Below are 24,366 nucleotides of genomic sequence, written 5' to 3' on the forward strand. Positions count from 1 at the left end.
ATTTCAGAACTATACAATCATCCATGAATATTATTTTTGTGCTCCAGCCTAAATTGTGTCGTTTCTCCTGTTACAGCTCACACCCCAGATAATTCTTTTATGGGTTTTGTGGCGGAGGAACTAAATGATACTGCAAGACTGAACATCCAGAAAAGCAAAGTGAACAACATGGCTGTCGTCTATGGCAAAGAGGTCAGCATGTGGAAGGTAAAAAAAACATTGTTCTAATAGTCATATCATTTCTAAGTCATTTTTTGATGAGAAGTTTTGCTAGTTGTTCCGCCTGGAACGTGACATAAAACTCTGAAACTGCAAGAATATTTAATTCATTTATGTCGGAGTCACTTCTTTGAAAGTTCTTTTGAAGTAAGCCGCATTCTCTCCAGAATCCTCTTTGTTCCACCGCAGCTCTTTTTTTTTTCCTCACAGTTTGAAAGTTAAAATTCCAAAGGGCAATTTGTCTTTCTTCTCACTAATGACCTTTTTTTTTTCTTCCTCACTTGTGTCATGACCACCGACGCTCGTAGCTTCACGTAAGTAAACGAAGCTTAAGACACCTCTTTAAATCAACATGAATTAATGCTCTGTAATTCTCTCTCATTTATTATTCATCCCCTTTGTGACTTTTTTGTTTGGTGTGCTGTGAGATTTTTCCAATGTAAAATAGATGCCTTTGCTGACTAAAAACTGGGAGACATTGCCTCAAGTGCGCCCCTCCCTCATATATTTTCTCAGTCTTTCTAAAAAGTGTGGAGTTACATTAATATGACATTTATAAATGATATATAACTTGAAGACACAGCTTGAGTAAATCATTCATAACTTTCTTCAGAATCACTTCAACTCAGAATGCATTTTAGTCATTCTTGTCCGCATAGCTCGACAATTATCTACGTCAATTGAACTTCGATTTAACTCGCGCAATCCATCAAAGCTCTCAAGCACACCTTTTGGGTATTTGGCTCGACTTTAAGATTTTGATCTGTAATCCTGTTGGGAGAGTTTAACTTCCCGCAGCAGAGAGGCAAAGTACAAAGCGTTGGAGATAAAAGTATTTGGACACACTATTTAATGAATGAATCACTTAATGTTAATTCTTCTCTACAAGAAAATATTTTCAGGTTTGCAGGAACAGACTGTGTCACAAAGTAGCATACATATAAGTATGGATGAATTAGAAATAAATGGAATAAATAAATGAAGTCATACATCTTATGACTCAAAAGGGTAAGGAAACATTCCTGTCCATCCTGCGTCGCCATATGGAGATCCATGGGACGGTGTACTATGAAACACAGCGTCCCCCAGAGGTGCCCGCCTTTGTGAAGAACCACGGCCTTCTCCCTCAGCAGGAACTGCAGCAGCTCCTTCGGAAGGCTAAGGTGAAACTTTGAAATGAAAATCAAGTTAATGCATTGTTTATGGCTTCCTGACTCATCTTTTTCTCTCTCTCTCTCTCTCTCTGCTATTCATTTCCCCTTAAAAGCTGTTCATTGGATTCGGCTTCCCATATGAAGGTCCCGCTCCTTTGGAAGCCATCGCCAATGGCTGCATCTTTCTGCAGCCCAAGTTTAGCCCTCCTCATAGTTCTCTCAACCATGAGTTCTTCAGAGGGAAGCCCACCTCCAGGGAGGTATGCACACCTTCATGCTCTCGGCTCTAAACATGAAACACAGTTTTTTTCTTTTAACAAAACACATTATAGATGTACAGCGAGGTAATTATTTTTATTTTATTTTTATTTTTTGTACTGTTTGATCATTGATAGACCGCTGTCCTTCTTTCAGGTGTCTTCTCAGCATCCCTATGCAGAGCAGTACATCGGCAAGCCACACGTCATTACAGTGGACTTTAATAACTCCGAAGAGTTCGACGCAGCCATCCGTGACATCGTAAAGAGTAACGTACGTTTGCCACCCATCTGTGACCCTCACGTATTATTATCTTCGACTGTACTAATCGCACTTATATCTTGAGAAAATGATAAATTGATTCACTTCTTCATGTTTGACCTACTTTGAAGCTTTGAAGCTCTTCATTGCGTCATAAGAAAATATTTAAAAAAAATGTTTTGCTGGCTGCCATCTTGCCATGGCTGATTGCTTGACAGCATTTCTACATGAAAATTATAATACATCAGTCTGGAGTTCAGTTAGAAAGATTTGTTTTCCCCTAGTAGAATAAAGTGTAATTGCACATCCACCACAGTAGGTGGCAGCGGTGCTCTAATTTGTCAGAGCGTTTCCAACGACTTACAACACAGATATGATACAATTTATAGTTGCAGCAAAGAGTTCAGGGCGTGCAAAATATTTTCTTCTCCCTTTCACAAAAAATCCGAAAATAACAAACTCGTTGACCCAAGTTGAGCCGTTGTCTCTACGAACTCCCACGGGAAATATCAGGCTAACTGCGTAATTGCTTCACCAGCTCCATCGCCTAATTGCTGCGACTAAAGCCTTTGAGAGTACCATAACAACAGGTCAAAGGGCTGGACAACCAAATAACTGCTTGGACTTCATTAAACCAACTCGATAAAAGTCACCGCAACAGCAACCCCAATAAATCATGTCGCTATACGAAGTTATGAGCTGCAAGATATAATGAGTTTGCATAATAAGATGTTTGTACTTGTTATCAACACATAGCTGAAGGTTGTGAGTTTGTCCCCAATGTGACTCAAATATTTTTTTATAATTTAATTGAAAACTTTGTCAGTGACCTACAGAGTGTGATCGTAACAACTTCAGTGATTTCTAGTAAACATTCATTCAATTCCGATTAAAGTTGTGCTATTTTGAAAAAAATGTTTACTGCTATAATTAATTTGAGTCAAGAACTTTCGTAGGCACATAGCAATTATATCCAACACTTTGCGGCACTCATTTAAATGCCAGTTGTGATATTTTTTTTTGTTTTTATTTCATTTATTTTCTGTATTTATAGACATTCTCATTACCAATGTTTTTTTTGCCTGATTCGATGCTTAAGCCACCATGAGAGCGATTTAAATCAAACTGTGTTCTAATAGGATAACTGGAGCCACCCCAACTATAATTTTTATTTTACAATATTTTGGGGGACTTTTCAACACACTTTCACTTCTGAGCTGGTGTGAGCATGACAAAAAGTAATTAAAAAGGAAAAAGGCCAAACTATTGATCCTGTTCAATTTCCAAATATCCGAAGCCAGACCCAGAATGACTCAGGACCCCCATCACTTTAATCTATGTTTTTGACATATTGATGAAGTCATCACTAAAATAATGAAATCAATTTTCAACGCTGTCCCCCCGTGATGTATTAGGTCATTGATTTTAATGTGAAGCGCATGGAACGATATAAGCCTTTCACAATTACGCTAATGAATATGTCAGTGTTGATTAACTACCTTGCTCGGTGACAGTAATTACATTGGCTTAGTTGTGTAGAAAAACAAGTGTTCTTTCATCTGTGTTTGCAGGTGGAGCCATTTTTGCCGTACGAGTACACTTGTGAGGGCATGCTGGAAAGAGTCCATGCCTATATTCAGAACCAGGTGGGTCCAGATACGCAAAATGCAAAAAAATAGAAAATGACTGTCCACAAAAGTCGACGCCCTCTTTGGATATTTTTCCAAAAGAGACACGATAGCATTTTATCTCAAAATTGCATGACATTTTCAAACTTCTATTCTTGGAATTCCTAATGTCTAATTGCTGATTATTCAGTCAACACTCTTTTTTTGTATCTGATTAAATAAATGGCTATTTAAAAGAAAATATTTAAATTGGATACAATTTTATTTTTCCATTGAAGCAATGGATTTTAAATAAAGACAAATTAGCATTTTATCTCAAAATTGCATGACATTTTCGAACTTCTATTCTTGTAATTCCTAATTTCTAATTCCTGATCATTCAGTCAACTCAGGTTTTTTTCGTGTCTGATTAAATGAATGGCTATTTAAAAAAATAATTTCACATTGGATACTATTTAATTTTGCATTGAAGCAATGGATTGGACAATTTCCTCAACATTCCTACATGTTAGTAGTTTAAATTAAAAAAAAAAAATTCTACCCATTTTTGTTTTAAGGAAGGTAGAGCAAGATTGGAAGACTAGTTATTACCTGGAGGTGCAGGAGACGCTTTAATAAACGGCTCTTGAGGCCAGAGGGACATGTCAGAGAAATGTTATTACCTGAGTCTTATGAATAGCTGGAGCTGGAAGGAGGGAATCTAATCCCGGCTCTCAAAGGAGCATGATTCATCTTTAATTCTCATTTGTTGTTGGCTGGAATAACCACATAGGAAAATTTGACAAGCAATTGTCAGTTATATCAAGCACCTTTTGTATTGTCATGGTCGTTTTGTTATTTCTCCTATGGGTTGCCCAGATGCTATTCAACCTGCTCATTTGAATATGCAAATTGTAATCACTCAGTCGTGGAATTTATTTTCACCGGCAGGTCAATGTGTTGGCGCTGTAACGGCTGATCAGAGTTATTTGATATGCACCTGTAGGATTTTTGCTCTCCTGAAGCTTCGTTTCCTCCAGTAAACGCTTCGAGGATATGGCAAGGTAGCCCGCTGGCTCCTTTCATGTTGCTGCCCAACTCCAGCGTCCTAACTTGGGCGTCCAACGTCACCTCCTACACATCCTGGCCCCCCCTGGGTGCCCTGCAGCTCTTGGCTTCGTTGCAGGGGGAGTCGTGTGTGAAGGCCTGCCAGGATGCGGGCTTAATCTGTGAACCTGCCTTGTATCGCTTCATCAACATTAAGGAAGCCTTTAATGCGTAAGATGTGTGGATTTTTACTCGATACTATGTTTTGCAGAAAAATATGATCTAAAATCAAGAATGTTGCAGCATTGCAGCAGAAAGGACACTATAATTGTTTTGATTTTTTTTCTGTTTAATTATAATTATTTTTTAATTCTTTTTTTTGTTTTTGAAAAATTGCTCTTTCAGTTTAGCTTTTATCGATTTTTTTATGAATGGAGCATTTTTCAAGTGCAAGATTTAAAATAAAAAAAAAAAAGGTCTCACCGCATTGTGTGATTAACTATAATTTACAAATGACGATTCAACCTTCAAATTCCAAAATAAATGCATTTAAATCTAGCGTGAATGAAATAACTGACAAAGGACAGTTTCACAATAATTATAGCTCGCTTTATAAATGTAAAATGTAGTTTCAGTCAATTGTGCTTTTTGTCAAAGCAATCTTTTTTTTATTTCCTTTTTCAAATCTATTCTTAGTTATTTCCAGTCTTTTTTATTGCGTATAACCTTGCACCTGATAAACGACAACATTGTATTTTCCTCATTGGACGTTTTTCCATCTGTCTTCATAAACCACATCAAAAACATTGTCGTACAACCTTTAGATTTTCCATCAGATTGAAAAAAAAAATAATTCCATTTTCCTCAAATACACTGTGTCCTCTACCTTTTGTCTTCAAGGCTGGACTTCCAATGTGCAGGACTGGAGTCGGAGATGAATCACCTCTTTCCCGCCTTCTCAGCAGAACATGCAGAATGTAGCCTGCAGCAAGACCCGCTGCTGTTCAGCTGTGCAGGTGCCAGCATCAAATACCAACGCCTTTGTCCCTGCAGAGACTATCGAGATGGCCAGGTGGCCTTGTGTAGAGACTGTTTGTGACTGGCAACACCTGCTTCTGTTATCCCAGGAGATTCTCTCCAACTGGTTAACTTGTGGTCTTGCTCAAACGTTTTGACATGAGGCACCGTGAAAAAAAATCCTTTACAATCTGGATGGAGAAGAAAAAAAAAACTCAGGGACTTGCATGATTGTACTTTATATTTGTCAGGCTTTGAGTCTCAGTCGAAAGGTTTACGTGTGTGCTTTAGGACCATATGAAAGTTATTGATCGTAAATGTCTGTGAGCTTACAAATGAATTTCCATGCAAGTAAAAAAAAAAAAAAAGACATCATGCTTGAAAATCTTCAATGTGAGTGTCTTGATATTGTTTCCAAACCTTTCAGTGATCAAAGTGTATATTTGTATAAGATGCACCCAAAGCCATTTACACCATGTTAAGATGTACTATTTTCCATGTCTTGTATTTGTACATAATTATTTAATAAATACACAAAACAACAAAATGGTGTATTGAAATACCATCAGATTATTTTCTCATTTCATCCCCACAGCCATGAAAGCATTGGAGAAAAGGTAAAGTATGCAAAGTGCACAGGTCGGCACCTCATTTGCAAATCTATTCTGAGGTCACGCTTAACATGTAACATATGTGCCAACAGACAGACGTGACCTTTTCAAGATCGGCAGGAGTCTTTGGTGCCTGAAAAAAATCCACACAGATTACAGGTATGTGCGAAATATTTTCCATCATTAAGGTCAACAGGACTTTAGTTATCAAGTCTATACCAAAATAATTGAAAATACCACTAATGTTAATTGCTTTGCAACTTTCTCATGTAATCTTAAATATACCTTTTCCTCCACAGTGGTAATTTTCATTTTCAACGATTGATCCCTGTGGTTAACTCCTGGTTGAGATTGCCCCTTCATGCAAATACCGAGATGCAAAGAAAAGACCCGAGGTAACACGTTCCGCTCCATTTGCGGAGTGTTCTGCGCGTGTGTGATAAGGCTAGTCTCATTTAAAAACAACCGGGGGCATCACAGGTGGGGTGTGAAGGCGGCGAGTAAATATTGAATCACCAAGGGTTAATGTTGGCATTTCACTTCATCTCATTCTGTCATATTCATTAATCGACACGCGATAACGCCTCAGAATTGTAACGTCGCCGCCGCGTCTGTCGGCCCAGATGGTGTTAAAAGCTGCTTCACGGATATCTTGCTGGAAATTACACCATTAATGCAAACTGTCAGGATTTGCATAGTCACTGAAGCGATTTTATCCATCTGTTTTACACACCCCCATTGCACTGAGTATACATTTAAGAGTAATTTATTGTAAAATTTCAAATTAGCAATCGTCGTAAGCGTGAAGCACTTTGACAGTGAAGAAAATATTTCAACAGAATGAAATTACCAGTATTATTGGTGATCAATGTATTTTTTATAGACCGTATTTTCCGCACTATAAGGCGCACCTAAAAAACTCAAATTTTCTCAAAAGCGCGCCTTATAATCCGGTGCGCCTTATATATGGACAAAGTTTTAAAACAGGCCATTCATTGAAGGTGCGCCTTATAATCCAGTGCGCCTTATAGTGCGGAAAATACGGTATATTTTTGTATTTCTACCTTATAAAATTGTATGGGGTCATTTTATTGAATTATTGATTGTCTTCACCAAGTGACAGTTGAGGTTAAGCTTTCTCATTCAGTTTCATTTTTTTGCCTCAAAGCACTTGAGGTATGACAATATAGCAGCCTTGAGGCAGTGGCTTATTCAGCAGGCTATTCAACCCGTTCATGCTAACCTGTCAAATTTCCCATTGGAATCGGCAGCCTGCTCAACGGTAGTCACCCCGAGGTTGGCATTGATTACTTGCCCGCGTAAAAAGAACAGTTCTTCTAAGCTAGCATGAAGGTGCTGCTAGTCCAAAATTGCTTTGGCACAGCCTTGCAATGGAAAAGCACCTTTAAAAAAGAACAAAATGCTCCTAGTTGCTTAATCGTGATTGTCCGTGGGTATCCAGAACCAGAGGCACAATTTTGCATTTGTCACGGATGGCTCATCACAACACTTTAAGACCCCAAGCGAGCTTTCCTCGAGCTTTCACCAACCCTGTCAGTTGGCTAATAATGATCAGTACAGTATGTTCACTAGTGGAGAACTGCAAAGCCTCCTACTGTGATCTTTTTCCCTAAAGCATAATTTCTTTCAAGCAGTGTTGTTCCTTTCATCTGTGTGCAAAATCGAATCATTTTGACATGTGTTGTCAAACGTTGTTAAGTGTGCTACTTTTTGACATTGATTATTTAAGGTACAGGTCGCAAATGTGTTTGAGATTTAGACTCGTCACTTTTAAAAGCCGAAGAAAATGGAATAGGTAAGAAAACAAAACAAAAAGAAGCACAATAATATGGTAAATTATTATGGCAGTTAAATGCTGCTAATTTTCACACCATTTTGATTACATACCTCATTCGACCATAGACATAATAGACCAACCACCATGAACATATTATGAACATAATAAAGCATTATTTTCTTTTTGAAAGAACAAAATTGTTGCCAGAGCTCTTAAATTTTATCTTGATTGCTGCTACCGGTAAATGGAAGCTGGTGACATTACATTTTGACATTACTCTTGAATTGTGTGCAGGTTTGAGAGAGAAATAAATCTATTTTTTCATCTTCAGGGTCAAACATTTGTTTATAGTTTTGTACGTTTTTATAATCACTAAATAAAACTAAATGATTAATAACCAGGGAAAAATTGTATCCGATTAATCGACGGAATAATCGATAGTCTAATCGATTCTGAAATTATTTAAGTATTTTAACATGAAATAATATTTTGCATTAAATCGGATGATAGCAGACCCAGAAAACACAGTCTGACACCATTTTGACAAGGAAGGCCCTGCTCATCTGTGGCTTATGACTCTTTCGGGGTCACCGAATAATCAGCCTTGACAAATAAAGAAGCTGACGACACCATGCCGTAGCGATGAGAGGAGGAGAAAAGGATAGCGAAACGCTTGATAGACATTTCATCTGCACCCGCTGACCCTTTAGTCTGAGTGGACTGTCAAGTTGTCATTGAGGTGATTGAGTGTGAAAAGAATTTTCCACGTGGGAGATAAAACTGTCTGTCGTTCGGATGAAACCAATGGATTGACTGAAAAGAGGATGCAGACAAGCGGATGAATCAGACGTCAGGAGTTTGGTCGGAAATAGGAACGGAGATGACAGCAAAGAATTAGCTATATGACGGGATGCATCCGGGCTTTAACTTTAAAGTGATCCTTGCGCAAACATCAATCCGTGGACTACAAAGTTCATCACGTTCAAATGGCAGAAAAAAAACATGTTTTTGCAGTTCAGGGTTGTCAAAACATTTGATGTCAAAGTTCTCGCAGGGATGAGAATATGCTGCCGTGCTTGGAAACAACAAGGTGCAACTTCTCATGTGTTATTTAACCTCTAGATCAATGCTGGAGGTGAAACGCCTGCAGATGAGTCAGACGGAGGCCGAATGTGGCTGCAGAACATGTCGTGACTTTCTTGAATTCACTCTCTTGCCATTTACAATGTTTTGAAAATTACAAATGGACTTTTGCCAAAACGCACATCTGTGTGCGAAATCATTCAGATCTTATTTAAATCCTTCTGATGCACACTTGTGTGTACATTTCCATCTTGCAGAAATGTTTAATAAAAGATGTAACACATGACTAATCAAATCCCAAGATTGCAGATTCCGCAATTGATTAGGCATCATTGGATAGGAAAAAAAAAATCAGTCATTTTTGATCTCCAAAATAAATATAAGATGTGAACTCTTTTGATTATACCATCCCTAGAGTCATTATTAATCTCTTGATCACCTCGACTTTATTCTTGAATTTTAATTCATTCCGACAAAACTATTTCACGCAAGTTAATTCGATGACGCGGCAAAAACACGTGAAGAGTGACGCATCACTTTCACGTAATCTCCCGTGTAATCGCTTTAATTGGTCTCATTCGAGTCGGTTTGATGTCTCCATCTGCACCGATCACATCTGTCGGCAGACTTTGCCGGGTTGTCTAAATGTCATGTAAGCAATTTGACGTGACAGCTGGGTGGAGTTGCAATCTGACAAAATGTACAAAACTTACAATAATAATGTTTCGTTTTGATTGACACTCACTATTAGGTTGAAAAATATTATATTATTGGCGCATATCAAAACACAGCTTGCAATTCTAATCATCTAATTGCTCAATTAGGGCGCCAGCGTGTTTGAAGAGGTTTATGTAAAAGGAAAAGAAATGAAATACATTCTGAAATGAAAGCCTCCAAATTGGGCATTATCTTTGGAAAGGCAGACTTTTTAATTAAGCTTTTTTTTTCCGACTAGATGGAGCAGGGATGCTTAACAGCCTTTTTTTGTTTTTGTTCTCCATGGCTGCCCTGCTGCTTTGTGTGGTACAAATTAAATCATTTATTTAGATTCTTTCTTTGACAATTGTCCAGTTTGTCGCATGACAAAAAAAAAAACATCCTCATGGTGGCAATTTGGGGATTGTAATTTTGGAAGGAGTGCTTTAAGTGCACTTAAAAAAAATTGTTTTCCCCAAGACTCAAATTAACTCATGCCATGTTGTGACATCATATTTTTTCAGGGGGAAAAAAAAACCTTCACCTCAGTATGTAGAGATTTTTTTTTCTTCTTCCAAATTTCTTCGAGTATTTGAAGTCCTTGAGGTCTTCCGTCCACAACTATCCGCTTGCATCAGCACTTGTGTGGTAACCTTGATCTAAAGTATTTTCCAGTGTGATTGTCTACTTTTATTGGTACAATGAGAAACTGTCAATGGAAATATTGAAGCAGCAGTTAAATAAGAGTTGTAAGGGATTATATTTTCTAATGAGCAGCGCTTTCACTTGACACCGTTTTGCACTCACCACCGTATAATTCTCCCGCTTCACTAAAGAAGTACAGACATTTCTATTTTAACTACTTCAGGTTTGTATTCCCCGAAGCCTCTTTAATCCAAAGGGGAAATATATTGCACTCAATTGTAATTATTCCTGTGTAGAATTTTTTTTTTTATCCATAGAGCTAAATTTAGGGTTTCTTTTTTCCTCTTTAGATCGGAGTGTCTTTGATTTCGTATGCACAAGTCTTTTTCTTCTGGAAATGTGAGGCGAGGGATTTTCATAAATCTCATCTGTCTTCTGGATTTTGATTTGATTCCGTAGGGGGCAGGTCATGCTGACATTGTTTGATGGGAGACATTACAGGGGCGCATGGCTTGTATTTCATGAAGTGTGTTGGATGAAAGTATGACAAAAATAAATGTGTTCTTCATGCAGCACGACAGGCGTTAAGGTCTTATGACGTTTGTGTTAAATTGGCTTGTAAATTATTCTCCGTATTTTTGAAAATGAACATGACATTTAGATATATGTTGTAGCACATTCATTCAATTTGAACTGAAACCACTTCTTAATAGCAACATATACTCTTTTGATCCTTGCCTTTCGTAATAATAATTTAACATTTCATCATTATTTTATTATGTTGACAAACTGGAGCCATCTCAGTGTTAAATCTCTCAGGTAGATGGATATGAGTGCTATTTATTTATTGGTGCTGCAGCTCAGGGAATAAAGTAGGGCACATGCTTTGGATATAAATGCTAATCTGACATTGCTGTATTGCCTCCCTCTTACTGAGAAAAAAGGTGATGGCCCCAGGCCACAAACATGACAGTTATATATCTTGTGAGGTTGATGTGAATCAGAGTTTGACGTTGAATTACTTACTGACTTGGCTTGACGCGCTTCTGCATGTAAATCACATTCAGGTCATTATCATAATTGACTGGGGCCCTCAAGCGGATAGATGATGAACTACAATATTTCATTGGTTTTGCAGATAATTTTTCAATTTCATTTGATGTTGATTGCATTTTAATTTTACGTTGTGTAAAACAAAAACTGTAGCTCTCAAATTGGGAGGTGTTTACTTCAAATCCTGTAAAGTTTAGTATTTTCTGTCTGTGATGATTATTGGAAGAGTTCTATAAAAGATGTGCAAGAAAACAAAAAGGACAGGAGGAAACATAATGCCTCTCAAAAGACATTTAGAGTAATTACAGGTGATAATTAAGTCAAAATTAAGTAATGAGCTAGGCAACCGGGGAAGTGGCAGTTGACATTTTCCAAAGCAATTTCAGTGTGATTAGTTCCTGTATTCTGTTATCATGGGAAATAAAACGAGCCATAGTTCACATCCGAGCTGAATGTGAATGTGAATGCAATATCATGATTGTTAAAAATGTGCGACTTGATTTTATTAAAATTATTAATATAATGTTATGTATTAATTATGTGTATTGTGCATAAATGTGGAACTAGGGAAAACCTAACTTGGCTAATATTGTTAATTAAAAATTGACCAAGAAAAACAGGTTAACAACTTACAAAATACCTAATAGCATCCCAAAAAGAAAATACAATCCATATGATATTCACAAATTGTAACCCTTGAGCAATGACGTCATTTGACGCCGATGACGTCAACAAGCTGGCTTTGAGTTGGTGAAACGTTCTAATGAAACACTTTACGTCACACATTGTTTACGCATAACGATCGATTTCTGTATTTTGACGGCGGATATAATGAAAAAAAAAACTATTTAGATATCAATGTGACATCCGGTTGCCTTCCAGGAAGTGCGTCGTTGCTGTCAGCTGAACTTTAACGCTCAAAGTCTGCAAGCGTCGACTTGCAAGCTGCAACACGGTAATATATATATTTTTTTGAAAACTAGTCTTTATGTTTGAGTAATTTGCTAATACGCTCCGTAAAATGTAATCTAATTTATGTCACGCCTTGATCAAATTTATTGTTTACTTTGAATATGTCAAAGTCTGTATTTCCCCCTTTTATTGTTCTTTATTGTCAGATACATATCTGTATTTATTTAAATGCAATAGTATAATTCCAAACAAAGTGCCCCTTGAATTTACCGTGATGAATTGCAATAGTTCCTCTTCTTGCCATCATGATAGGAAAACATTTTGGAATTTCTCAAAGGTCTCTTGCTCTTGCAAGACTTGAACAGAATGTTCCCAGAGGGTTAGTCAGCCAACAAAGAGCCAGAGAAATTAGAAAGGCATAGAAGTGGACGTCCTCGTGATTTTGGCCATTCAGGCCCTTGTTAGAGCAAGCCGAGCACAAAAAAAAAAAAAAAAAGGACAATTTTGAAGAGGTCCACTTCACTTTGAGGTTCATCTTGAAATGATTATTGTATTTTCAATAAGCTCATAAATAATAAAATAATAGTGAGTGCATGTATATATAGAAATACAACTCAATTATTTTACATTTTTATTTTATTTTCCCCCAATTATGTCCACTTACATTTCCTTAACAACCTATCTGTCCTCTTCCACCAGAGATATTAAATCCGACACGGATTTATGGTTTCCTGTTGGCTCGAAAGAGGCGGAGTTCACAGTCACCAGCTGGTCACGGTGCTTTCAGTTTTACAACACCCAATGAGGTAAAAAATATTTCATCTGCCAGCTGATTGTGGACGGCATTCAAATGGATCTCTAACTCGACACATCTGAAACGTGTGGATCAACATCCCATTTCTGTAAGTCATACTTTACTCTTTCAAATATTGTGTCGGCTTTATAGAAACTTTTTAAATCAGATGTTATAAAAACATGGCAGTGAGTCATGTGATTGTCGTTGATTTTATTCAGGGACTGACTGACTGAACTGCAACCATGGTGCGAGAATATCAGTCGCCTGTCCGGGTCTACAAACATCCATTTGAGTTGATAATAGCCGTAAGTGTTTTTTGTTTTTTTAATTTTATTATTAATATTATTCCTGCAAGAAGATAATTGTCATGCAAAAAAATGTCATTTTACTGCAGGTTTATTTTTTGTTGTAGCCAGTAGACCTTTATCTATTTATTTAATTTATTTAATTTATTTAATTTATTTATTTTATTTGATTTTTTTTATACTTTACAGATGGTTATGTAACTGAGCAGCTGACAGCTTGGTGGTGCCAATGTGGCAGCACTTTGGCACACGCAGCTCAAATTTGAAATGATTAACTTGATTGAATGTGGTATTGATGCAGCATAGCAGTTTTACATATTATGTAAACTAAATGTATCTATTTATATTAGAGCTTTTTTTTTTTTTCCTCCCAGCCTCTTTTCGCTTTTCCCTAACGACGTTATCCATTAAACCGAGCTTACGCAATCACCATGACACTTTGCACCGCAGACACCAGCTGAGACGTTTTCAATACATCGTGCGAGTAAACATTCACAGACACTTTGTTTGACTCCGTGGGAATCTTCTCTTCAAGTCAATCTCCTACGTCTAAGGGATAATAAAATAATACTTTCTTGTAGAATCTCCAACTCCTTTGAGAACAAATAAATCGTCTCTCCCTTCAGACTCTTTTATTTACTCAAGATTTTTCACTAGACCTCCTTTCAGCTTGCCTTTGGCAGTCAGTATTCCTACCAACTGTCCTAATTACACTTTTTTTTTTTATAACTTGCCTGAATGTTATTATGATGAGCCCATTTTGCTTTTGAAAAATTTGTAGACCCTTGAAATGATCTTCTGTTTGTTGACTGCTGCTGATTTGTCGGTACGGCAGTAAATTATACTCCTTAATTAACTCTGGCTACTTTGACTTCTCTTTGTCAGGCTTACAACAAGAGATTCCCTAAATGTGCATTGATCCCAGTGTTCGTAGACAGTGAGATAATCAACGAGAGCCAAAGCCAGGATGGCTCCATAGTGGTGATCGAGAGGCGCTGCACTATTGACATTGATGCACCTCGACTCCTCAAACGGGTTTGCTTTTACAAACTAATTTATTATAATTTTTTTTCATTTGAGTTTGTAGGTCACACTAATGGAAGATTTTTTTTTAAGTAATTAATCGTGGTCATTTTTATTTTGTGGTATCACAAAAACCTGGCATTTGAACAAGGGTGTGTAGACTTTTTATAACCACCACATTAGAGTGAAATATCTTTTTGCTTTGTTTTTCTCTACCAAGATTGCTGGCATAGACTACCTATATTTCATCCAAAAGAACACCCTGAACCGCCGAGAGCGGACTCTCGTCATTGAGGTCTTGAACGAAACGTTTTCCAACAGGGTCATTTCGTCTGAGTGCTGCAAATACACGGTAATCTAAATTACATAAATCAATCCAGATTTGTATTGTCATCATTCACTCCAATGTTGGACCTTGTGCGATTTAATATTCATCTTACATTCGTTTCTGTAGTTTTATATTAAATTCTGCTCTTGCTTCACAGGTTCATCCCGAGAATGAGGAATGGACATGTTTTGAGCAGACAGCTAGTCTTGATGTCAAATCTTTTTTTGGCTTTGAAAGCATGGCAGAGAAGATTGCAATGAAACAATATGCTAGTAGCATTGAAAAGGTTGGTAATGATTTGTGTGGATGAAAAAAAATCTCTGCTGATGTTTACCATTCCATTGATGTTTCGATAGGGTAAAGAAATTATCCAGTATCACCTGACAGAGCTGGAAAATGAGGGAATAACGTTTATACCTCGATGGACTCCATCGTCTCCTTCGGGAGTCGACCCTGGAAATTGTGTGAAAGATGACAAGGACCACCACACAGAAATAGCAACTACTTCTGCTGATGGTAGGTGGCAACCTTAATATTATAAATCTTTCTTGGTTTGCCTTTTGTAGCTCATGACAAAGGCCAAAATCAGATTTTTTTTGCTTCATTTCTACTGCAAATGTTGTATGAAAAAGAGCGTTTGTTGAAAGTGTCAGAAAATTTCACATTGAGTATGTCGATGATATTTTTCATTCAGGTTGAAAGTGCCCCGAGTCTTTCTGTAATGCATGCAATGGACGATGTGCTAAGTTGAAGCTGTGTTTTGGCCTGCAGACAAGTTGGATGCTGATTACATCAGACGTTACCTTGGTGATTTAACACCTCTGCAGGAAAGCTGCCTTATTCGACTGCGGCACTGGCTCCAGGAAACCAACAAGGGCAAGGTCATATCAATTTTGTCTGAACAGATAAGGTCACTTTTCCATGTCAATCCGTTTTGTTTACATAATAAGTTATCTGCTACTTTCCTGGTATTTTTTAGCGCTGTCAGAATGAATCGATTTATCAACCTAATCGACAACTGAGTAATTGTTTTTTTATTTTATAATTGTCCAAATCCTTTTATGTCTACTTCTCAACAGCTATTAATTATTTTTTGTATTATTTATTCATGAAAACAAACAATTATCTTTTGTGTTTAATCAAAACAAGGCGTGTTTGCTTTTTCTACGGAAAATCAACAAAAATAATAAATAGGGGAAAATGTTTTATACACTTTTATGAAAAATAAATTATTATTCGACGGAATAATCAATTCTAAAAAATATTTGATAATGACAGCCTTAACTTAAGTCAATAGGTTTATATTTTATGGTGATCATGTGGTGAATCTTTTTTTTTTTTTGCCTTTTCAGAGTCCAAAGGATCAGCATGTTCTTCGTTTTCTGATAGCCACAGATTTTAACTTTGACAAAGCTCGAGAGCTTCTGTGCCAATCACTTACATGGAGGAAGCAACATCAAGTGGATTTCCTACTGAACTCATGGCAGCGTCCTCAACTTCTCCAGGATTATTACAGTGGAGGCTGGCACCACAATGACAGAGGCACAGTCCTTTTTTTTTTAAATTATTTACCTTTTACTGCATATTTAGAGAAGGGGTCACTCCTTGTGCAACTAGATAAGCTTGTAGATTATTAACTAATGTCTGCAAACCAGCTGTCATAGTTCTCACGTGTCTTAAACACAGATCAGCAATTCAAGAAAACATTTTAAAAATATATTTAAATTGAATTTTGATGGAATTATTTATTGCGTTTGTGTTTAGATGGCCGACCTCTCTACATATTGCGATTGGGTCACATGGACACAAAAGGTTTGATGCGAGCTTTAACAGAGGAGGTGCTGGTTCAACAGGTGAAAAGGTTTAAGCCCACATTTACACACCATTCAGTCGGTTTTGTAAACAGATTTTACGGCTGACATTTACCTTCATGACCCAGGCCGTCGCCATCAACGAAGAGGGACTTCGGCGCTGTGAGGAAAACACGGCACTCTTTGGTCGACCAATCTGGTGCCAGAATTCTTTCCTTGTGGTCGCAAAATAGCGATTAGAAAAATGGAATAATCGTGAAAATATGTGCACCAGGTGCTGGACGTGCCTGGTGGATCTGGAGGGTCTTAACATGCGTCATCTGTGGAGACCTGGACTAAAGGCTCTACTGAGGATCATTGAAGTTGTGGAGGCCAACTACCCCGAGACGCTGGGTCGCCTGCTCATGCTGAAAGCACCCAGGATATTTCCTGTCATCTGGACCCTGGTGAGGATAAACCGCTATATTCACTAGCCACAATGCTAGGCATGCAAGAGGGATGCTTCTAATATTTTTGCTCTTTTGGAGAAGGTCACCGCGTTGTATAATAATTGCCCATTCTTGTTCAAAATGGGAAAATGTCAACAACTCAGTGTAATAGAAAGATTGCACATGATAGCGCTGTGTGTTGCTGGATGGACAGATAATGGTGGTGGCCTTAATTTGGTGTTTTCCAAACCTCTGTAGAATGTCAAATGTGGAATAGAATGAAAGAATGTCACAGTACACAAACAAATAATTTTTTTTTTAGTATATTTTTTTAATTTGTAATATATATATATATTATTTTTTATTATATTTTTTAAGGTTGAGGCCATTACCCAATTATGCTAAATAAGAAAATTTAATTGATCTTAAGTATTGTATTACATTCCAAAGATCAAAATTAAAAATTATTTATGATATGAATATTGCATAAATATTGTTGATGTTCTGACTTGCAGGTCAGCCCTCTGATCAATGAAAACACCCGTAAGAAGTTCCTTGTGTATGCTGCAAGTGACTACCAAGGTCCAGGAGGTTTGGTGGACTACATTGACCAAGCGTTTATTCCTGACTTTTTAGGAGGAGAGTGCGTGGTGAGCTTTGTTCAATACATAAAGCTGCACTTGTATTACTTTTAAGAGTTGTCAGCTTACTCTTTTATTTTCTTATCTCTCAAGTGTGACATTCCAGATGGAGGTTTAGTCCCCAAGTCTTTGTATAGGACAGGAGAGGAGCTAGAGATGGAAGACAATGGATTATTGACAGAATCCATATATAAAAGTGCCAGTATTTTCAAGGGAGCTCCATATGAGGTAAAGTCACTTATCTAAAGAAACACAAGCTGAATGTAAAAGTGAATGTTCCTTTCTCTGATAAAAAGAATAATAAATCAATAAAACTGGGCTCATCCCCATTTACATGATAAATAAGATTCATTGTAAGCTTAGGGCGCCGTCTGCTGGAAATAATGAGAACGTCATGTGAATATCAATATGCTCTGTTCTTCCCATCCGTTCTAAATGCAGATTTTGATTGAGATCGTGGAAGCATCTTCTGTCATCACTTGGGATTTTGATGTATCTAAAGGAGACGTGCTCTTCAACATCTACCATTCAAAAAGGGCTCCACAATCACCCAAAAAAGACACAATCGGCACACACGCTTTTACATCCTTAGGATCTGTCAATCCGCAGCTATTAGACAAGAACTGGGTACTGGGTCGGGACTACAGCCTGGTGGAGAAAACCCTCACATGCAGGGAGGGGGAGAGTGCACAGGTAAATGGAACACAGTTCTTTTTGTGGACATGTCTCAAGACAATCCACCACCATCCTCTTTTCTCTTCATATTGATTATGTGCCTCACTTTGTTCAAACAGGGCTCCCACATCACTCGCTGGCCTGGTTACTACATCCTCCAGTGGTGCTTTCACAGCGCCCCAGCCGCCTCGGCCTCCAGTCTGTCTTACGTGGATGACGTGCTGGCTTCTCTGCAGGTCTGCACCCACAAATGTAAAATCATGTATTATACCGAGGTGCTGGCTTCCCAAGATATCAGGTTAGTTCATTTATTCCCTGGATATGTGTGTTTGTTTAGAATATAAAGAAATCCCTATGTGTGTGTTTTTTAAAGGGGGTCCATGACCAGCCTAGAGTCCAGTCATAGTGGTTTTTCTCAACTTAGCGTGTCCACTACTCTTTCTAGCCAATCACACGCCAGCTCAACTGTCTCAAGGTAGCATCGGCTCAATAAGGAATCCATTAATTGGATCATTTCTGTAGCAGAAGGTGTTGGATTTGAAATTTCTGCCAAGTGTAATCAATCATTGGACGGTCTTCACTGCATTTGATGGGTCAATAAATGGCAATGTCAAAAGATAAGGCAGTCACTGAATTTCTTTGATTGTCCACTAGATGTCAGGCTTCCCTTGCACAGAAAATGTTCAAGCCTCAGTTTGTATATTTTACTATTTTGTAGCCCAGCAGCTAATATTTTGGTGCCCATTTACCAATTATTACAAACTCCACTGCAAGATATTACCAGGTACATTTTGCAAATCCTTATATTGAGCAGAAAAACATCTTTAATGACATCAAACAACAGATTTATTTAACTACATGATTGAGACTGAGAGAAACAACAATCCTTTGAAAGTCTCATTGTCCCAAATGTGCAAATACATTTTTTCCCCCATTCGAGCTCATTGGGCAAAGGAATAGAAGAGTTGCTTGAATAAAGAATTCATTACAAGAGCATACATTGCTGTGGCCTCTAGAGAGCCTTTATACTGAAATGGAGGAAAGAAATGTCTGCAGTGGCTGTGTTGCAGTGTAGCTGTAATAGTTATCCTCTTCACAGCAATAAGTGGATGATTGGAAAGGGAAACTCCAGATTGCTCCTTGTATGCAGTATTTGATAAGAGGTGCCTTGATTTACTCGCATTAAGGTAGAGGATATAATCTGCATTCAAATATAGACTTGGGAAATAGAATGAAATTCAGTTGTAAGGATAAAAACAAAAGCTGTCCATAAGTTGATGCAGGCTGAGATTGAAGTATTTGCATAAACATGTTTTCAGAGGCTGCTAATTTGAAAACCATGAGATGTTTTTTTATTTTTTTTATTTGGATGCACAATGCATTTACATAAAACCTTAATATCCATAAACTTAACATATGCTCCCAGCTCAGTGTTGATTAAATTTTCCTTCTCGGTCTAAACTCAAACTTTGAACAACGGTAACAGACTTTTAATGGAAATCTTTGGAGATTTTTTATTTATTTACTTGTAAAATACCCTTTTCGGTAGTATGTTGATTGATTAGTAGGCTGACTTTGACTGTCCTTCATAGACTTTTGCCTGCAGTGTTAAAATAATAAGAAAAAAAATTAATACAAAAACTAAAGCATGCTTCCCATAGGAAATCATGTAAATCCAATTAATCTGTTCAAGACACCTTCAAAACAGAAAAGGAAAAAATACATTTTGAAGTAAATGTTCTAGTTGAACTTTTTAGATAAGTTCATGGAAAAAAAAGTGGTCTTCCCCAACTTTATGAATTATAGAACTGTGCTAAATGTCATGCTGAAATAAAGAATAAAGATGCAGTCCCATCATTTATACTTCATTTCTTTTGTCACTATTTTTATCCATATAACAGAAATTGCCAATTCTCACTAAATGAAATCATTTGAATGGATAAAAAACTGAACTGCAGGACTTTTAGCATTGACCGCTAATCTCAATGGCTAGTTTGGAACCCTAATTTAATACATGATTTTAGTAGACCTAATTAAAATGGCTTCAGACAAATTGATGCAGTCACGGTTACTTATCTCAACTACTTCACACTAAATCTTATATCTTCCAGCATTGATTTTTCTCCGCAATAAGAGAGACCATCAATCTGGCCTCAATTTAGGCCGCCGACTCCTGAGCGCTGGCCTCATTTGCAATGACGAGACAGCGTTCTGCCTACAAGCCCAATGTTGCTTTATTGCTTTTCTAACACAAGACCTTTCTTTTTTTTTCTTCCTACACTGTGCACATCAGTGACAGCATTTTTGGGGTTACAATTATGCAGCTTACACTTTATTTATACTGTTTAGCTCTTGTGTTGGGTCTCATGCTGATCACATATGGATAGCAAACTGTGACTGCATATTGTGTTTATATTAGGAAGGACATACAGTAAACTATGACTAATATTTTGTCCTTACCGAGCAATAGAAAGCATCTCAATGATTTTTTGATTGCACTGGAAGGGTTGTTGGGTTTAAGACTCCTGTGAGTCACCACGGGAGCACCTGGCAATTAGATCACGAGCCACTTGTGAGATCTTTTGCACTCATCTGCCCGATGCAGTTAAAATACAATTCCCGACAGGCTTAACCATGTGAAGGTGAAAATCTTTCACCTTATAGCCAGCTGATGGAAATTAAATGTTTCATGTGGTATGTAACAATAATTGTGTTGGGATCATTTGGATTGGATCTAGGTTTGAGATTATTTTCTTGAAGATAGAATCTTTTTAAACTATAGCCTTGAATATATTTACAAATGCCACAGTATTGAAAATCTGAGAAAATCATGCTTTAATGAAGCATCACTGTCACTGGCAAATGTGATGTAAAAAAAAAAGATTGTGAAAAGTGTTAGAATCCAGCAACAGCTCAAATCTCAGAACGTTGTCACCAATCCTCTGTACTCGTGTCAGGTGGAAATCGTGACCAACATGCTGCAGAGAAACTGCAAGGGCACATGTGATCAAATCGGAAAAATAATCATTTTCTTGCTTTGAGAATCTCCCTAAAAGAGTTTTATCATGATTCCATACACAACACTAAAACAACAACATACAAGCTGTCACTCTTGACATCCACAATGCAGGTGACCTTCATGCCTCCACATTTTTTTCCAATTAGACGCAACTATCGATAGAAGCAGTTCTGCACGCCACAGTCATTTCAAATCTGTCTGCTACTGAACAAAACACTGAAGTTGAAGGCGTCTGTCTTTTCTTTTTAACCTACCAGGCCACTGTCGCTCAGCGACCATTCGTTTGGGTTTGTGAGTATCTGCGAGGATAAAGAAGAGCAAAAAAAAAACGAGTGAGAGCAAAAGACGGTAGATAAAGGTACGAAGATGGGATTAGCGATGAAGAGAGCTAGGCGATCAAGGCAAGTTCTCATTTTAAAAAAGCTGCGGGGCATCTCATGGGAGCATCTCCCATTTTTGTTTCTCAGTCACTTGTCATCTGTTCCGACTTTGTCAAGCAGTGATTGCATTCAAATGTAATCTTGGCCTGCTTGTTGATGTGTGCGGGATAGATTTTAATTTGAAACTTGAAACTTTGAACTTGAAATTTCACCTTTGGTGTCTACTCCAAATCATCTACCACATTGTGGTCAATCAGTTGTGTTCAATGACCATGTTTTTTTTTCTTTGAGCTTGCCGCTGAGACAATTTCCTGTCTCCGCCATCGTAGTAAGATGATGAGAGAGTAGCTGTATTGTCAATCCCCATCGGGCTCAGGCATGGTGCTTTTAATTGCCTTAAAGTGTGACTTGAGTCTCTTTCTGCCAAGAAGAGCTAAGCCTATTACACGCTTGTTAGCACCAAGAAACACAATCCAATATGAAAGAATGTCTCACTGTCTAACAATTTGTACCACTTGCTTTATCATCACCATTTTATGTTTGTCTTTTTGTATCGAGACAAAATGAAATATTGTACGGGATGCAAAGTGGTCCAAAAAGCATACATTACATTTTAAATCAATGTGCACGAGGAATCGATTGTGGATTAATGCAGATGTTACCTGCAGTTAGATGAATATTATAATTAATTCATTAAATTAAATGGTAAAAATCTAATAATGTTGTCACTGCAAAAAATAAATAAATGAATGTAATAAAAAATTTGATACAATTTGGAAATAGCCACAAAAGTGTATATGTAGCCTTTGAAAGGACAAGTAGTTATATTTTAAACACAATAATAATCCCCGTGCATGCTGTTTAATTCCAATACCGCCAAAGAAAAACTTTGAACATGAGTCAGCATTTTAAAATGTTGTTTTGAGCACAATACACAATGATTTTTCCCGTCAAATATTCTTTTGTCCTCAAGTGATAATAGCTGTAGGTGTTTCCACAAAGACTGCTGTCACATCCCTCACAAATTTATCCTTGACTCTGAGGAACATTTCTCCAGCAATTGTTTACATCGCTCAACATTCCAACGTAGGACATTATTGTTGTGTTAGCAAGAAAAGTTAAAGATCATTTGCTTTTTACTGATGAATTCACTAATGTGTTTTTTCTTTAGGCTTCAAGGCAAATTGATAATCTGTGTTATAGCTCACAAACAATTAATTCATGATAATTGATTTTATGATTCTTTTGTAATTGTTGTTTTTAAAACTACCCGCAAACCCAGTGACACTTTTATGACACCGCAGCAATTATTTAATTTTTAATCTGTTTTTGGAAAACATAGTTATTTATTATAGAAAAAAAAGTACTGCCAAACTTTGATAATAAAAAAATTATGATAAAAAATAAGTACTGCCAAACGTTGATTAAAAGTGCTTGCATTTAAAAAAAAAAAGAATGACAAGACACGAGAATGGCCTCAGGCTTTGTCTATCAACATTGAATAGATTTCCGTCATTTCACATGGTTTAGGCTCTCTCCAGTCACATAAAATGCCATTAAAATGCTAATAATGTTAGAGCTCAAACTCTTAAGGTCTTCCTGCCTACCCATAACTTGCGATGTGACTCACAGGAGATGATGGTAGCTTTATTCTCAGCTACCTCCACATGATGACATGTCTTTGTACCACTTGCAATTGAGAACCTCCTCATTGCCATCAAACAATTGTCTCTTCTTGGGGATCAAGGAAGAAGGCCATGAATGTGTTAAAAAAAATCGATTGTTTCCCAAGGGTGCTTCATAATTAAGATGCTTCCACTTGTCAAGAGAAACAAAATAACATCACAGTGCCCAAGGGCTCAACTTGCAGATGTCATGTGACCAAATTTTTAGTATTGCCATGACAGTATTTAAAAACAAGCCTAGGCTTGTTCGAATGTCTGCAATCATTCCATCGCAATTTAAGATGGTTTTCCTCTTTTCATATTTTGTGTGTAAAATGGATTTAGAAAATGATCCATTTGGCTCCTAATGGCTTCTCAATTTAACACTCAGTGGATATGCTGCAACAAAGTTCATTACCATGGGAAAATGCTGGACCCGTATTGAGATGATTTCATCCTCCCCCATTGCTGCATCATTCGCTTAAGAATAATTTGGGTTTAAATAGATCAGAGTCAGGCTTTGATTTGTAATCTGTTGGATTGTAGGACAGGATTGTTGTTTATATTACTCGCTTTATTTGATGTTGCTAGAAGTGAATTAGATTTGTGGCTATTATCTTTTAATACTTCAACACAAAATGGCTCTGAAGAACCATTTTTAAAAAAAAAAGATATTTGTTTTAATGAAGATGCTTTTGTTAAATGTCAAAGTCGACATTTGCTGACATGTTTTGTGACACGAGTTATCTTTTTTTCCCGATCAATTGCAGCGCCAACAAAGCGGTTAAAATAACTCCCGCCATCCTCCTCATGGGTGAAGCCACTTTCATCCATCTAACTCTGATAATTGGGTCCTGATACAATACCCTGGTATATTTCTTTACAAAGAAGATATCATTGCATGTCATATGCGCCTTGTGGAGGTCTGCAGGGAG

General features: G+C 37.3%; 2 protein-coding genes across 3 annotated transcripts in view; both read left to right on the forward strand.

Annotated features, from left to right (window-relative positions):
* mgat5b (alpha-1,6-mannosylglycoprotein 6-beta-N-acetylglucosaminyltransferase B) overlaps positions 1-6,110 on the forward strand; it is a 31,051-nt gene extending 24,941 nt beyond the window's left edge. For both annotated transcript variants that reach the window (XM_088358350.1, XM_088358349.1), the window contains 7 exons: positions 77-207; positions 1,227-1,382; positions 1,487-1,633; positions 1,788-1,904; positions 3,464-3,538; positions 4,506-4,777; positions 5,447-6,110. In XM_088358350.1, coding sequence (XP_088214476.1) covers positions 77-207; positions 1,227-1,382; positions 1,487-1,633; positions 1,788-1,904; positions 3,464-3,538; positions 4,506-4,777; positions 5,447-5,645 — 1,097 coding nt within the window. In that variant the 3' untranslated portion in view covers positions 5,646-6,110. The remainder of the gene's footprint in view (positions 1-76; positions 208-1,226; positions 1,383-1,486; positions 1,634-1,787; positions 1,905-3,463; positions 3,539-4,505; positions 4,778-5,446) is intronic.
* A 6,131-nt stretch (positions 6,111-12,241) lies between these two features.
* sec14l1 (SEC14-like lipid binding 1) lies at positions 12,242-18,989 on the forward strand. The gene is made up of 17 exons (XM_088358465.1): positions 12,242-12,404; positions 13,061-13,263; positions 13,376-13,462; positions 14,348-14,497; positions 14,706-14,837; positions 14,971-15,099; positions 15,170-15,329; positions 15,585-15,694; positions 16,166-16,355; positions 16,578-16,666; positions 16,753-16,823; positions 16,899-17,070; positions 17,568-17,702; positions 17,787-17,921; positions 18,135-18,386; positions 18,488-18,666; positions 18,742-18,989. Exons 3-17 carry the CDS (start codon positions 13,400-13,402, stop codon positions 18,845-18,847), a joined length of 2,073 nt encoding a protein of 690 aa, XP_088214591.1. The 5' UTR covers positions 12,242-12,404; positions 13,061-13,263; positions 13,376-13,399; the 3' UTR covers positions 18,848-18,989.
* The last annotated feature ends 5,377 nt before the right edge of the window (positions 18,990-24,366 follow it).

The sequence above is a fragment of the Syngnathus floridae genome, chromosome 17 (genome assembly GCF_059516105.1).
Source record: "Syngnathus floridae isolate MCC-2025c chromosome 17, RoL_Sflo_1.0, whole genome shotgun sequence".
Taxonomy (NCBI): Eukaryota; Metazoa; Chordata; class Actinopteri; order Syngnathiformes; family Syngnathidae; genus Syngnathus; species Syngnathus floridae.